The 16,825-nt window shown below is 37.1% G+C and overlaps 1 protein-coding gene across 7 annotated transcripts in view; it reads right to left on the minus strand.

The window, feature by feature from the left end:
- Window positions 1–16,825, minus strand: part of mtss2 (MTSS I-BAR domain containing 2) — a 78,970-nt gene that overhangs the window by 47,741 nt on the left and 14,404 nt on the right. For all 7 annotated transcript variants that reach the window (XM_042760629.1, XM_042760628.1, XM_042760631.1 and 4 more), the window contains exons 2-3: window positions 5,812–5,873; window positions 5,643–5,716 (exon numbers count right to left, since the gene is read on the minus strand). In XM_042760629.1, coding sequence (XP_042616563.1) covers window positions 5,643–5,716; window positions 5,812–5,873 — 136 coding nt within the window. The remainder of the gene's footprint in view (window positions 1–5,642; window positions 5,717–5,811; window positions 5,874–16,825) is intronic.

A 16,825-nucleotide genomic window follows, 5' to 3' on the forward strand; every position in this document is an offset into this window, starting at 1 on the left:
TCTCCTTGCCTCAGAGCAGCACAGAACCATTGTCTGTGCCTGTTATGGCCTCTCAGTGTTGTCCTCCAGGAGCTGTTTCCCCACCAGCGTGTTTAGCCTCACCGGGGCAGGGCGCCAGTCTATGAACATTGCTGCCAGCAATGGCGATGGAAGAGATTCGGGTGCTGTGTCAGTCCCTAGACGCATGGAGAGCTATTCCAGGCATTCCACACAGGGTGCTGTGCAAAATAGACCACGGCTATTCCCTCCACTTCAGACGCAGACCACCCCGTTTCAACGGCGTGGTTCCATCACAGATATAACATCAAAATGCCCCTGTTTTGAGAAAGGAGGTCCACAGCCTGCTCGTGAAAAGAGCAACAGAGCTAGTCCCTCTGAGTGAACTGGAATGCGGGTTTTACAGGCGCTATTTTGAGGTGCCCAAGAGAGATGGGGGACTCTGTCCGATCCTGCACCTGAGACCCATCAACAGAGCACTTCACAAGTGTGCATTCAGGATGACAATAATAAAGCAGATCCTGGAACATATCCGTCCCAGCCACATATGCTTTTGAAGTCCCTAGGGCTACACATAAATATACATAAAAACATCACTTTCTGAGGTTCACTTTCAAGGGCACAGCATACCAGTACACAGTGGTCCAATTCGGGCTGGCTTTAGCTCTGTGCATGTTCTCGAAGTGCATAGATGTGGTGCTTTCCCCTCTCAGAGCGAATGGTATGTGCATTCTAAACTATCTGGACAATTGGCTGATTTTAGCCCATTCACGAGATGTGCTTATCAGTCACACAGATGCACTGCTTCGCCATCCAAGTAAAAAATAAAAAAATCCATGAACCGCTCATGGTGAACGTATGGAGCTGTATGAACCACTCCAAGCTGTAAAGTAAACAGGAAGTGTTTGTCTGAACGCAACTGGTTTTTCAGACAGAGCGCAAATATCTTTGCGAGGGGACGCATTTGATTTTGCAAGAGCATGCAAAAGTTTTGCGAAGGAATGCAAATATCTTTGTGAGAGAACGTAAAAGTTTTGCGAGCGAATGCAAAGTTTCTTGGGGGGACGCAAAAGTTTTGTGAAAGAAAGCAAAAGATTATAAACAAATATTTTTTTTCCACCACCATGTCCCTTTCGGTGCTCTGTACATTGCAGTCCCTGCAGTTCAAAAAAAAAATATTTGAGAACAAGTCTATGAGAACACGAGGTGTGATGCTCAGCCAGAGTGAAATTGCCCAAAAAGAGGCGGTACTCCACATAATGTGACTTGACGCTGATTGATTGAATGTGACAGAAAAAAATCCCTCACTTTCTCACTTGTGGCACATCGCCCTAATAATGAAACCGCCCATGGAATACACTACAAGATTTGTGCCCTGATTTACCCCTGATTAACAGTCTGGAGAAACTGACAATAGTTGCCAAAAGTCAGAGTCAGTCTGCAGATTTGAGTTCACAGATTTCATAGAAAATTGCATAGTGTATGATTGTAACAGACTCCGTTTTTTTAGCTAAAGATTTTGATTCCATCCAGTTGGAGGATATCAAACATGTTTGATATTTTCACATCTTTTAGCAACAAGGCACACATTTTTGCTTGAGTTTGTTGTGATTGGAACAACTTTAAAGTCTGGTAGTGTATGATACTCAGTCATTTAGTTTATGATGGCCAGTTTTTCCTCTGTGACTATTACAAAGTCGGTAAGTGTTGATGCCCAGTATTTTAAAATCTGTTCAGATTTTATAAATTGTGTAGTGTTTTACAGCCTTAAATGATGACAGAATTTTCATTTCTGGGTGAACTGTCTATTTAAGTAAATCTTCTGCCAATATAAGAACACACGAAATAATGCTAGTGATGAAGAGAGCTAGCTAGACCCAATCATGGCAGGAAAGGAGGAAGTGTGTGAACTTAAGGATGAAGAGCAGTAAAGAACAGTAAATGAGAAACAGATTATAGGCAGTTACTAGCAGGAAGCATCAGTTTCCACCCTCACTATAGAGGCGGACACCCATGGAGAGGATAAAGGCCTGGAGTGTGTTTGTGTGTGGTTGTGTTTGTGTGTTTGCTTCCGTTTCACTGCGGTTCACTGCCGTCCCCTCCTCTTTGCTTCGTGGTAGTCTGTGTGCTGTGATGGGGAGGGGGTGAAACTTGTCTCCCAAACATAAGTCTTATCAGCAATACATATGCAACCCATGCTCATTAGAGAAATGTGCCTGTGGTGACATTTCTAAAAAATATTACATTGCTTCTTGCTTGTTTCACAACTCTTTCAAAGTGAAATATCCAGTGATGGAGGTGAATCTAGCAATGTTTTGATATATTGGTAGTTGTAAGTATCACGGCAGTGTGCAAATTAAATGTCCAGTGAGTGGCACTAAAAAGTTCATGCTCCTTCACTTTTTGAAAATGACATACCCCCTGCAGTAAACCTGACCCTAACCAACAGTCTTAACAAAACCACACTAGATAAAAAAAAAAATTTAATAACAATGCTGTTTTAGCTATTTTAAGTCTTTGAGTTCTTTTATCATGACTTCTGTTCCACAGGACTCCACATTGCAAAACCTTGTACAAAACTTGTCCCAGGTGAGCTGCTGAACAAGTTTACATCAGAAAAGCAGTACATATGGAGCTGGTTATGTGATGCAAACATCAAAATGTGCAAGTTTATAAATCATCCACTATGGTAATCATAATTGTGTGAAAAGGAATAAAAGTTATAGGTGTTTTACTGACACTGGTGTTAATTTCACCTGTAAACTGAAGTGAATTATATATAAATTACACAGAATATATAGATGCATTTTTCAAGTTTTGCAAAAAAAAAAGGCATGTTTTTCAACTGAGTCTAGGTTTTGGCCATGAGATACACTTTTTCAGAGATACATTAGGATTTTCAGGGCCGCAATTAGAACCATAGTGGGATCCTTTACCCACAACATTCCCAATTGTCTGATGACATCCCTGCTAGAATGGGAGTTTCCAAAAAAATGTATGCTTAAGAGCCCTGACCTGCTACGAGCTCAAGCCCCAGGTTATCTACTCCACATCGTGCTAATCCCCTTCTATGATGAAATATAAAATGATGTTGTTTGTATCATTCTAAAATGTAAACCTGTGAAAGCTGTTGTCATCCTTTCAACTACAGTCTCAGTCTATCCTGAGCCAAAGGCTGGATGTGTGCTATGGCTGATGCATGTTTATATCACAACAGAGAAAATTAAATTTGACTGAACAGCTTGAATATCAAATCACTAAAACAATGTTAAAATGAGAGTTAAATGAGTGTGATGCAGCATCTGACCTACATCCAAGACACCAGCTCTGTGCTACATAACTTTACGGTCATCTATAATTTATACAAACTGTAAATTACTGCTCAGGGGAATGAGACAACAGAGACCATGTGAATTGGCCAGATATGTAAGTATATAAGAGAATGAGAATTATGCTCATAATTAGCCGAAAATTTGTAATTGGGATAACAACAAATTACATTTATATTCAAGATGCATTTTTTAATAATGTCTTATCATTGGAAAATAATAGACTGATTGAGAATAGAATTGAGAATATATCAAAAAGAGAACATTGCAAAAGAATTTGAGAACAATGAACAATTTTGAATACTGCATGAGACAAAAAAAAAGAAAAAACATTTTTCTGTCCAAAGCAACTACAGTCTATGTTTTGTTCTTTAAGGACACAACTCTAAGTTGAATATTTGTCATTACTACCAATAATAAAAAAAAATAAAAAATAAAATGAAAAATAATTTGAACTTACATAATTGTATTAATTTGTATTGAGAAACTTGGTTGTCACAATAGCTGAAATATAATGAATAACAGATTCCAAAGCAATATCAAAAATGTCATGGCTGTGCACACATGAATAAAATTAAATCAATTTTAAAATAAATTAAAATGAAAAATAAAATAAAACAAATGTATAAAATTTAGGTCACAGTCTACAGCTACAAGGTGGAGTGAATGATAATTGTTGTAATAAAATATGCTGTCTCACTTTCTTATAGCCTTGTGACTTTTTAATTTTCCTTTCGTTAATTGTTCTTATGCTTTATGTACCCCCAAACCACCATCTGAAACAGCCACCTCTGAGTCACAACTGGGGCTGGATGAGATCCTCACTGCTTTTACAAGGCACAGAGGAAGGCTCCCAGTTCCGTCAGCTCATTAAAAGCACAACATGCAGATCATCACACTCCTTCAAAGACTCTCTTTACCTCAGACATGCAGGCCCCAAAATGAGATGAAAAAATAAAAAATAAAAATCCCCAGATGAAGAGAAAAAAAGTCCAATCCAGTAATATAATCATAATCAGACTGGTGGTTTATTTGTAAACAACATTATTTTCGTCAGTCAATTTTCCTTGAAGAACTTGACTCTGTCAGATCATTACTAAAACACCATGCCATAAATAACCAAAAACACCCAGCAAGCCTCTCTACAGCTATGAGGCACGTCTTTGTTCCCTCTCATTTATCCATTATTATCAAGGATTTATAGCATCCGCTTATTTGTGCCATGTGAACATACTGTTCAAAACTCACCATAGATGAATAATGTAGTTATGTTTAATTATTTGCTAATAACATCTAACCAATTCATAAAATTAAGTTAGGCTTTTGTCTTACATGCACACGAATATGAACATTAACACAAAGGCATTGTTACAAACATTGTTTGCAAGATGAGAGCATTAAATCTAGAGGGTCTGGCTCTGTACCTTCTATAATCATTGGTTTCGGACACTCATTATCAGGCCTGATACCGCACTCCTGTCCTGTACTCATACTCATACTCATTAAAATGCTTCAACACCACACAACGTGTCAACAGTGCTGTGCCCAGACAAAGTAACACCAACAACAGAACAACAGAGAGTAGAATGGAGTTATCAGAGATTAAGGATGTCTATGAAGTACATTTATGTAATTAATATAATGTTAAAAATTCAATATTCATGTCTGTAGCTGATGTGCACGAGCTGATAAGCAAAGCACGCTGAGTGGAAATGTCAAAAAACAAAAAAACTTTTAAAAACAATGCACAAGTTTCTAAAGTTACTTGACAGTAAGGAGAGAGAGATATATAGAGCAAGGGAGAGCGTGTGCACTTGTGTTGCATGATCTTGATTGCTCTTCGCTCACTTAGCACACACATCATTTGGATTCAAATGAAATCGTGAATACAAAACAAACAAAATGTATAATGGCATTCACTATAAACAACATATTTATTTAAATTGAAAGTGAAACTAGTGCTTTACTAGGTGAAATGTGCTTTACATGTGCTAGGTTTCTGTACCCAGTATTTAAAAAAAAAAATACAAATGTTTTGAAAATACAGGTATCTGTATCAGTATCAGCAAGTACCAAAAATAAAAGTATTGTATCTGACTCATTCTGGAAAAATTGGTGTCGGTGCATCCCTACAGTTATCTATCTCTCTCCAGTAGAGTTTTATCCTATGCATTACCCTCATAATGGGATATACATATCCCTGCATGCTGGACAGAAAGGGCACACCCACAATCACACACACACACACACACTCACACACACACACACACACACACACTCACACACACGCTCTCACACATCCCTGATCATGCCTACCTCTAGTGTTGGTTGCCATATCCGCCACCTTCTGAAAGGCATCCAGAAATGCCACTGCTGATAAAACCGTGGTTCTGAAAAATAAATTGTTGGCAATTGTCTTTTCTCAGCATTCAATAAAACCTTCCTCACGTGAAAGGTGCGGATGTGAGCTGGAGACTGAACTTACCGGAGTTGAGAGTGCAGCTTGGTGGCCTTGGCACTGAAGTCTTCCCAGACGGGATATGAACACTGCAAAAGAACAAAGACACAAGGTGAGCTGTGAATGTGCACTTTGTGTGTTCAATGTACAAAGCAGTAAATGTGCCATTTTTAGGTTCAATGCATTGCTCATACACTATTGTTCAAAATTTAGTAGCGGTAAGATTTTTTAATGTTTTTGTCTCTTATGGACACCAAGGCTGAATTTACATGATCAAAAAGACAGTAAAACAGTGATATTATGAAATATTATTGCAATTTAAAAATAACAGTTTTCTATTTTTTAATTTTTAAAAATGTAATTCCTCTGATGATGTAGCTGATTTTTTTACAGCATCATTACTTCAGTCATCAGTGTCACATGAAGATCCTTCAAAAATCCTTCTAATACGCTGATTTGGTGCTCAAGAAACATTTCTTTATTTTTTATTCAACACAATAAGTGTAAATATTTTTTGTTGAAACTGGGATACATTTTGAAGATTCTTTGGAAAATAGAAAGAACAGCATTTATTTGAAATAAAGATTTTTTGTAACATTATAAATGTCTTTAATGTCACTTTTCATCAATTTAATGCCCCCTTGCTGTGCTATCAGTAAGAATAAAAATAAAGCATCGATGTGAATATATTTATTATTAAACATAATGTGTGTGTGTGTGTGTGTGTGTGTGTGTCTATATGGATATGATAATTTGGGGGGATGTGGTTTGTCCTGGGGCAGGAATAGGAGTGTCGTCCGGCGATAAGGGGACGAGCCATGTACATTTCTGCCCAGTTGCCACGGAAACGCAGCAGACGAAGTATTCTGTGTGAAGTCTGCTTTACAACAGGCCACGGGCTAAATGCAATATCACAGTAGCCAAGCTGAAACTAACAAGCATGACGACTAGTACACACGATCTTGTGACTGTCATTCTAAGCCGTAATGGTGTTTTTCTCTCTCAAAATCACTTCAATAAGGATCTTGCTTCTAAAACATACAAAATATTTTGTTTTATACACATATTTTTCTGATACTAAATGTAATCCTTAAATTGTTCAGTTTGGGACTGAGATTTAGCACTTTAATTTAGTAAGACATTTTGCTAAATTTTGCTAAACATCATCATAATAACAAACATGGTACATGATATGGTTTTTGGACATGATGTTCACTTAAAAATGAGCTTCGTGTTGCAACAACTACATTAATTTTATTCAAATTACTGAATAAACCCAAATATATTAGGTTACACCAACAAAACTTTTATGGTAGGATCAGGTAGAAACAGTTCTTTCTAGTAACAATTGCACATTGCCACCATTTACAGTGTGATATGATGCTGATACTCTAATCTGCTCCCAAAATATTAGCAATGTCATGAAGTATCACCTTGTTAGGCCAATGTTAAGTATGTTTTTGAGACTTTTAACCCAAGAATCTCCTAAGTCAAAGTGGCCGGAAGTCATTCATTTTCAATGTGAGCCGGCATCGAGCAGAGGCACGGTGCGACTTGGATGTTGAGAGCGTCGAGGGCATAGACATGCTCGAGGACAGTTGAAATCAGGGCAACTTTATGGTAATGAGCTATGACGCGGTTCGGCGGCAACCAATCGAAACGTAGAGATCCACCACTTGAGAGGATTCCAGAGAACGCAGCCTAAACTTTGGTTCTGACCACATTAGTTCCCAAGCTAAATGGAGGAGAGGTTGATTATTGCTCTGGCGGGTTTGCAATAATCTATGATGTGTCCCTGTCTGCATACAGGGACATAAATAAAAAAAAAAACCTTTAAATACATTTTCCTGATTATACTTACATTAAGTAATGTTTATACCTGATTAAGTAACATTTTCATTGCAGGACTTTAACTTCAGAGTATTATCAGAGTGTTTTTACAGTGTGGTATTAGTGCTTTATACATTATTAGGTAAAGGATCTTAATACTTCGTCCACAACAATATTTAATGAGGTTAACTTATAACATTATCTATTTTTTGTGGTCAGTCTGCACAAGATCAACAAGCTTGTTTGCTTTGCGGCCCTTTTAAATACAAGATAAGCATTGATCTATGTCAGAGCATGCACAAATCTTTCTACAGTGTTGTTAGCAGGGCGGCCAGAGCGATTTTTGGCGCTCTCGACAACGGCGGTGTGAACGCACAGTTATCAATCATCACTCAACATACTAAACATTATTTTGTGCTCTCACGATCACCGTTGCATCTCCAATTCCAGCTCTTCTTACAGTATTTCTATCTACGTGTGGCACTGCTGGTGAAGCAGCTTTTGGCCACAGCTGTCTTTGTTAGCTTCTTATGACCGCTAAGCTCAGCTGAGCTTTGAGCAGGGCAGATTCAGACTGCTGTGTGTCAAGGGGTGAAATTAGCCGCACTTCAGAGCATAGCTGGAGGTCAAGATTGTGCTCAGCAACTGGAAAAAGACCCCTCCCCTTCCTCATACACCCACACACTGCCCAAAATACCCCCCGTGCCAGCTCTCACCTTGCCCTACAGTTAAAAGAAGCAAGAACAACTTTGAAATAGAGAGAAAAGGGACTGACACATGGGGACCAGCAAAATGCATAGCCTAACATGCTATTCGATGGGATTTGTTTCATATATGACGTCAGAGTTACTATTTTTATGCAGAATGTCTCATTTCATTTACTGAATCAAACAGAATGGGGATGTCTAAATTTTACTGAGGTGGGAGTGTCTGGTGTCTGGATGAAGAATAAGGAATTGTGAGGTTAGATGCCCTTGAAACCCTAGTGAAATAAACAAGTAATAAAAAAAAGTAAATAAATAAGTAGTCTCTCTTAATTATTTTTTATTTTTATTTTAAATAACATGGGATGGCAGCAGTACTGCTATTTTACCCAAAAAGCTGGCAAAAAAAAAAAATTCAGCATAATTCAGCTTTTTTATTTTATTTTAGCTTTAGTTAGTTATAACTGCCTTATGTAGTTAAGATCAAAATAAATGAACACTGTAAAACATTATTATAATTTTTAATGTTAAAAAAAGAAAATGCTACAGTAAACACCTGTTGACTAGTTGACAATAAATTTCCTTAATATACAGTTATAAATAAAAACTATAATAAATCTCATTTCATTTTACAGTAAATTACTGTTAAATTTAGAGTTTTTGAAAGTGGAAAAGAAGGAGTCAAATGTACATTTTACATTGGGGTTTTATGTTATTTATACATCATTTTAGTGTCATGTGTGTTGACATGATGCCATTTTGCATTTGTGTGCATGACACTGTGTTCACTCTCGTAACCACAACAACAGCTGCCAGTTTTTTACCATAAATTTCATGGAATTTTACAGTAAAGAGTACTGTGTATTAAAAAAAAACACACACAATAGCACATATTTCTATTCAGACAAGATTTCTGAGGTCCCCTGAACTAGCTGACAAACAATACTGTAGGTTAAATGTTTTCCATATTCTTTTTCTTTCAAAGTTGTGGTTTAAAAAACATGTTTCTTTCTGTAGGGATTAAAATAAAAAACTATGTCTGTCAAACAAACAAACAAACAAACAAATAAGAAAGAAAGAAAGAAAGAAAGAAAGAAAGAAAGAAAGAAAGAAAGAAAGAAAGAAAGAAATATCTCCTTTGATGTAGCATCTCGTCCTGCTTGTTTGATGTCTGCTAATTTTGCCTGAAATCTGAACACTTTACTCCCGAGGGACCCCTGCACTGTTTGAAGTGCCCTAGTCTGCTGCACAGGACCGAGGTTCATCATCTTCGAGGGGCTTGTAGGAAAGTGATAAGGCACAAGACCCGCCCCCATCATCCATCCCCAGACATTAGCATATTCACTAGGCTAATCCAATAGCAGGGCAGCAGCGATTCCAACTATGCAAATATTGTTAGCTGGCTCATTTTCACTAAAGTTATTTGCCATCTTTCTATCCCTTTCTTTATTCAATCTCTTTCTTGACTTGCCAAGTGATCCACAAACAATTGGATAAGTACCTCTCCTCACCATTTGAGGAGCAAAGGAAGCAGGCTATTTTCGGTTTTGCCAAACCATGTGGAAAAACGGCATTAAAGGTGAATTTTAATAAGGCCAAAAAAAAAAAAAAAAAAAAAAAAAACAGCCAGTATTCTGGCAGATGATAAAAGCTAAAGCCATTTCATGCATTCCATACCAACAGCATAATATAGTGATACTACAAAATCTTCCGGCATTACCACAGCTGGCAGCTGCTGGAGGATTTAGCATTTGGGTAGATAAAGAAAAGGAAAAATCTTTTAAAAATCGAATGCATGTACCAACTACCTAATGGCTGTATTCATGCTGGATATATACTGTATAGTTTAAAAAAAAAAAAAAAAAAAACTCTTATACCATTATTTTTAACAGAAATGTAAACAAGATCAAAAAATATAATCAAGCAAAGTGTCTAGTAACTCTCAAAAAAAGTAGATCTCTTCCTCCTAATTATTTTCAAAACATTTTAAATATATTTCTAAGTTAAACATGCAGATTTATGATTAATTATTAATTAATAAACGTCATTACGTTTTGGACCATAGAGGTCGGACGTGGCATTAAATCTTGAACTATAATTTAAAAGATTTACTGGCCTAGACACATGAAGGTCTTCACGGGTTATTATGACCAGGCAGCTGGATGACCATCACATTGTTTTACTTAAAAATGTAATATATAAAATATAAACACTTTATTAAAAATAAAATATCAAAATGCATTTAAAATTCAGATTAAAATTCACACCTCCCAAAACATCATGGCTGTGCAATCACTATATAGACCAGGACCACAGACACTCTGATTCAGTCATCATAACTACAAATCTCTGAGAATCATATTGCTCAAGACAGGTGAATAAACTGCAGATGCAGTGTAGGATGAACATCAGTATTGATCAGCCCCTGCATTGTTCACTCTGTCTGTCCTTAAATTCATTCTGTCAGCCATTATCCCTGATTCTGTTGCAGAGGAGTATAGGGCAAACAAACCCTGTGCCTTGATAATGTGGTGAGGATTAAATTCAATTGATTATGATGATGGCATTTGCAAAGGTCAGCTCAACATGTTCAGAGAAATACTCCTTGCTCAATTCGAGCTCCATCATTATCAGTGATCCTTAAGCAAATCCACTAACTTCTAAACTTCAAAATTACAGTATGTCTGCTATGCAGTTCCTCTAAACCAGACTATAAAAGTGACACGTGCAACTAAAAGAGGCTAGATCCAGAGACCCATAGATGTCTATGAAATCACCAGAGAAGACTGATTTTACTGCTATTGATCTGGCTTAACAAAAGAAGCCCTCTCTGGCATCATTCTTGCTAATGGAATCCCACGAGGAGCCACTGCCTCAGAGCTTATAAACACATTCTGTCAAAGTTCAACTGACTCATTTTCATTTATGTTCTGAAAATGAATAGCACACTGCTGGTTTAATTTCTCTTTTCTTCCCCACTGCTTTCACTGGTGATTGCGGAAAAGACAAAATCAGAGCTGCATTCAACTAATTCCATCTCTACAGCTGAATCAATTTAAATGCTTAACAATGGCTCCAGCCATTAAACAATAAAGGATATTATATTCTAATTCATATACTTATCTAGAGTATAACTTTTGCAACTTAAGTCTGTTGTCAGCCTTTTCTTTCTCTACTATGTCCAAGCTCAAGTATTTGGTACACTGGTACTGTATGATTAATTTCTCTTGAAGCTCAATGTGTTCTTTATGGTTTTATTGCTAGAACAGTTTAAACACAAACATAGTTCTATAGCTGTAGTTCACGTCTTTGCAACAATGACATCTCACAGCAATGAGAAACTAAAGACTTGTTGAGGGCTACAGAGTCTGAAGTTAGAGTCATAATTTTAATTAAAACTGAGATTCATACTGATCAGTAGCTCATTAAGAATTATTTTAAGAGCCCCTCCTTGTTAATATTTTCATCAGCACTTGTGAGTTGTGAAGGTTAAATGTAGGCGATTAATACTGTATATAATTGTTCTATATTAAAATATTTAGCTGGGTATCTATTATACTGTTCCCCACTATCAATGTGGACGTTGAGTTTTCTCTCAGTAACACTGCATGTAACTGCAAATTTTATATTAATAAAGATGTTTAGCGGGTTAAAGAGTTGCACAAAATGAAATGATATTGCTAACAGAATGTCTGTTGTGCATCACGTCTCTGACTCTTTGGCAAATCACCAAGCTAGAATTACACTGGCAGAGAGGCAGTCAATTGTTGTCAGATTGAACAGTGAGATTGCATGCTTCATAATTTATGAGCAAATTCAAAGCAGCTTACTTTTGCTAACATACTAATACAAACAAATTATAACACTTGGTTGCCTTTTCATCTGAACGGGATATGCTCTATTTGATTTTTTCCCCCTCAGCTATGACTAATGAAGGCTCTGTGACAGAACCTCTGAGACCTTGATATGCTCTTGATAAGACAATCTCTGCTCCGCTGTCACCTCCTCCACCTCTACAACCAGCAGATAATGGGATGAATGAGGGAATGGAGGAATGCACACATTCAGAGAATGGACATCAAGGGGCTAGTGGAAGCTGTGAAATGTGATTGGCTGCTCTGTTTCCGCTGGCCTCCTTTGAAGCGGCACTGATTGGCTTTGTGCCTTTGTGGGCAGAGGACAGAAACCGCCAGTGTGTTCAAAGCTGCCAGGCCCACAATACAGTACACAGAAGTCTTTGGTGCAAACGAACCAATGAATGAATGAAAGATGGAGGCAAATCATCTCTATTTCTGACATTTACCACAGCAGTGTGAAGCCATGCACAAATGAATAATGGAAATCATTTAACATGAGCACTATGCAAGCTCTTCTTTTCTCTCTTTATCTCATCCATTCTCTAATATAAATGTGTCTTTCCTTGAACTGCTGATTTTCATTTACCATTCCTTCCATTTGGTTCCACGAATCCTCTTCTAATATGCAACCATCAGTAATTTCCATTCTTTTTCGTTTCCTTATAGTAACATAACATAACAACATAAGGTTGAGAGCTTATGGCACAGACAGAAACTGATTTGAGTGTATATAAACATATATCTTACTCTTTCTAACACACCCAACAAACCCGACTCAAATCTGTTTGTTGTTTTCCTTCCTCACATTCAGTAAGGGCACTTAGTCTGATTGAAAGCAATTTGACAGAAACCACTCAGAGTTACAAGATGTTGTATATCCTGATGCTGTATGTAATTTAAAAGGAAAGGAGGTTACTGCGATTGACTACCAGTCCGAGAAGTGGTGCAGCTTTAATGACAAGGTTGTCATCAAGCTGAAAGGAACAGGTACCTTTGTGTGCAACAATATCTGTCTAGCTCTGGCTAGAGCTAGTGAGATACACAATGAAGTACGTTCAGACTATTTCACACAAATTCACTAACTTTCTTTTAAAAAGGGTTTTTCAAACTTTTTAACACCAAGGACCAAGAATCGCTTCAGAATTTATTTTAGTTTTAAAAAAAATCTCTTATGTGCAAGGCTGAATTTCTTTAATGATAAAGATTGTGAAATGTTATTCAAATATAAAATAACTGCCTTCAATTTTCCTATAGTTTAAATGTAATTTATTCATGTGATTGAAATGCTGAATTTTCAGCCATTACTCCAGTCTTCAGTGTTACATGATCCTTCAGAAATCATTCTACTTTGAAATAAAATATTATGTAGCATTATAAATGTATTTACTCTCACATTTGATCATTAAACACATCCTTGCTGATTAAAAGACTTACAGAGAACCATGGCGATCCCTTGTTCTAAAGGCCACTTTCTGTTCAGAGTAATTTAAATGTATTTCTTATGTCAAGAACAGGTCTCAAAAGCAACATGTGCCTCTACTGTCCCTTAATTGACACTTCATTTAAACCTTTCTGTTAACACCTCTGATCCTTAGCCATTAGACTGCAGCATGTGTGAAAGAAGGGGCTTTAAAAATGAAATGCAGTTCAGATTGATAGATATTCAGCTGCAGGATCAGCTGAGTTTTTAAGGCAACCCAGATGGGGCCCAAATCCACAATCCTCAGCTCCAAATCTGATGCCCTACAAAGAGGCCACTGGGCTCATATGACTGAATTCCCGACAGTAAAGCTCCCCACTTTGAACCTGAGTGGTAAAACGGTCATTTGATGGTCATATTTCAGTGTTTATCCATTGTTGTTACAATTTGGAAGATTTTCCTCATGTCAGCAGACAAAAGAGATGAGATAAGTTTGACAGGCCAAATAAAGACGCAGTGAGTGTTCCTGGGATATTGCAAAGAAAATTCCTCCATCCAAAGCAAACTGATTGATCTTTAACAAGTCTATCAAGAGGCTGGTGAAAATGCTCATTTAGATGGTAAAGAAGATCTGTAAAGTTGCAAAGACTAAAGTCTGAAATCCAAAGATATATTCTTTATAAAAGTTAAGACTTGTCAACGGCAAGTTAAACATGCCCCCTCTACATCACTTTGTGGGAAGATTTGAATAACACCGCCCAAATGTTCACGCTAAGAAAGAAGGCATAACCAGCCCGGGGTCATCACATGTGATTGCCACAAGCCCGCCAGACACACCATTCTCAAGTCCGCCAGCCGTTCCCCATTCAAGCCTGCAGTGTGTGATGCTGTAAGACGCATTTTATGGAGGACTGTTTCCTGAACCTGCAGAGTAGCCTACAATGGGTCTGTGCTCAAAGGCTGTTCTATAAAGTTGGGCAGTTACAACTTTGCAAAGACAGTCTGGCGATTCTGACTCACAGCCTGTAAGTACGTTTTTATATTTAAAGAGTTTGCCACTGATGATTCAAAAGTGAGTTTTAAGCAGTGTAAAGTAGCGCTTGTTGTTTGTCATTTCTCCGATCACAAATGCAGACATGGTTTTATGTTTACGCAGCGCGATACGCAACACAACTTGTAAAAACACAGTATAAGTCATTATAATCAGTAATTATGTCCCCACTGGATGCAACAAATGCCTCGTTTGTAATGTTTTTTTTTATTGGTTTTGTCTCGTCGTGCTGGGAAACGGCATCACAGTATGTTAAGGGCCGTAAAATTTCTATCACACGCTTGAGGTATTCAGCCAATCCCAATGCACTGGATAGCTGGCCAATCAGTGAGCACCTTGCTTTTCAGAATGATGAGCTTTGTAAAAATCAACGCGTTTCAGAAAGGCAGGGCATAGAGAAGCAACAATAATGTACATTATGTGGAAAATAATGTGTTTTTTGAACCTTAAACCGCATAAACACCAAATTGCATTATTCCAAATACACAATATAATGTTCTTTTTAGCAACGTCATATGACCCTTTTAAAACTTTATAATTATAGTTATCATTACAGTTAGTGTATTTGGTGTGAAACAGTCATAGGACAGGACAAGAAAATTATTTTGGTTAACCTAAATTGATAACCAGTAAGCAACATTACAGCTGTTTCTTCGATGGTCACTTCCAGCTATGTGGACTCTCTTTAGTTTGTGTTATTTGTCCACTAATAATGTCCAGCAGTGGACATACATGCATTCCAGAAGCTCTGTTTCTTTTATTTCTGAAAGTAAATAATGAAAATTCTCAAATGATATTGTGTTTTCTGTGGTAGAAACGGCAGTGGTGGAAATAACATTTTAAACATTAACATTAAAATATAATTTCCTAGCAAACATTTTATGCATCTTAAATACAAACATTAATTTAGATTTGTATTAAATTATATATTACACATTACACAATAATTTATATTTGCATTAAATTATATATACATAAAATTCTCACTTTGCCTGTACTGACAGAATAATAGCTTGATTTGGAAATAAGGCCTAGCGTATGATCTGTATAACATTTACTTTATATTTTTAAGCACACATCATATGTCACAACTGATGTCTTTCCCTTGCTGACAGTTTATAAAAAAAGATGATTTATATTTTTTATGAAGGGTTTTCATATTAAGATCGGGCAAGACAGAGCCAAGATTTTTTAATGTGATATTAACATAACTAAAAGACAAGGTTGAAATCAAATATTTTTGTATTTACTGACTAACTTACTTACATTTAAATGTAATTTTAATAAAAAATCAATCCTTGGAACACAAAAGCACCCAAAGAAACACCCTTATACACCATGATCCTAGTTCTATCTCCAGACAAACATTCAAAGGATTACTAAAGGCATAGCTGAGATTCAGTAGCCAGGCAGAATGAGATCTAGACCGAGTGTGTGAGTCTATATGAGTGTCTCTGCTCTACAGGCTGGTATGCACAACTCAGTGTGAGGCATGCGAATGTAAACAGCAGTGATATACAACAGGTCCAGCTGGCAAACAGACAACTGTGTGCTTGTGTCATCATCATGTCTAATGCTGGTGTCCCTTTCTCGCTTGCTTAGGGCCCTTTCACCTAAAGAATGAGGGTAAGAATGTGGGTCTAAATATGACAGCCCACCCCACTCCTCAGCCCCTTCCATCTTATTTCTCCTTCCCCCTCCCTTCAAATCCAATCATCCTCCCCCCTCCATGATCCAGAGCCATACTCATAATAACAACCCTTTTACAACAATGCCCTCTTAAGACCTAGACACAAAAACACACGTACAGTTCATACCCCTGTGAAGTTAAAAAAAGTCATATATGGCATATGTGACCCTGGACCACAAAACTAGTCTTAAGTCACTGGGGTATATTTGTAGCAACAGCCAAAAATACATTGTATGGGTCAAAATTATTGATTTTTCTTTTATGCCAAAAGTCATTAGGATATTAGATCATGTTCCATGAAGATATTTTGTAAATTTCCTACTGTAAATATATCAAAACTTAATTTTTGATTAGTAATATGCATTGCTAAGAACATCATTTTGACAACTGTAAAGGTGATTTTCTCAATATTTAGATTTTTTTGCACCCGCAGATTCCAGATTTTCAAATAGTTGTATCTCGGCCAAATATTGTCCTATCCTAACAAAC

This window comes from Cyprinus carpio, chromosome A7 (assembly GCF_018340385.1).
Source record: "Cyprinus carpio isolate SPL01 chromosome A7, ASM1834038v1, whole genome shotgun sequence".
NCBI classification, from domain to species: domain Eukaryota; kingdom Metazoa; phylum Chordata; class Actinopteri; order Cypriniformes; family Cyprinidae; genus Cyprinus; species Cyprinus carpio.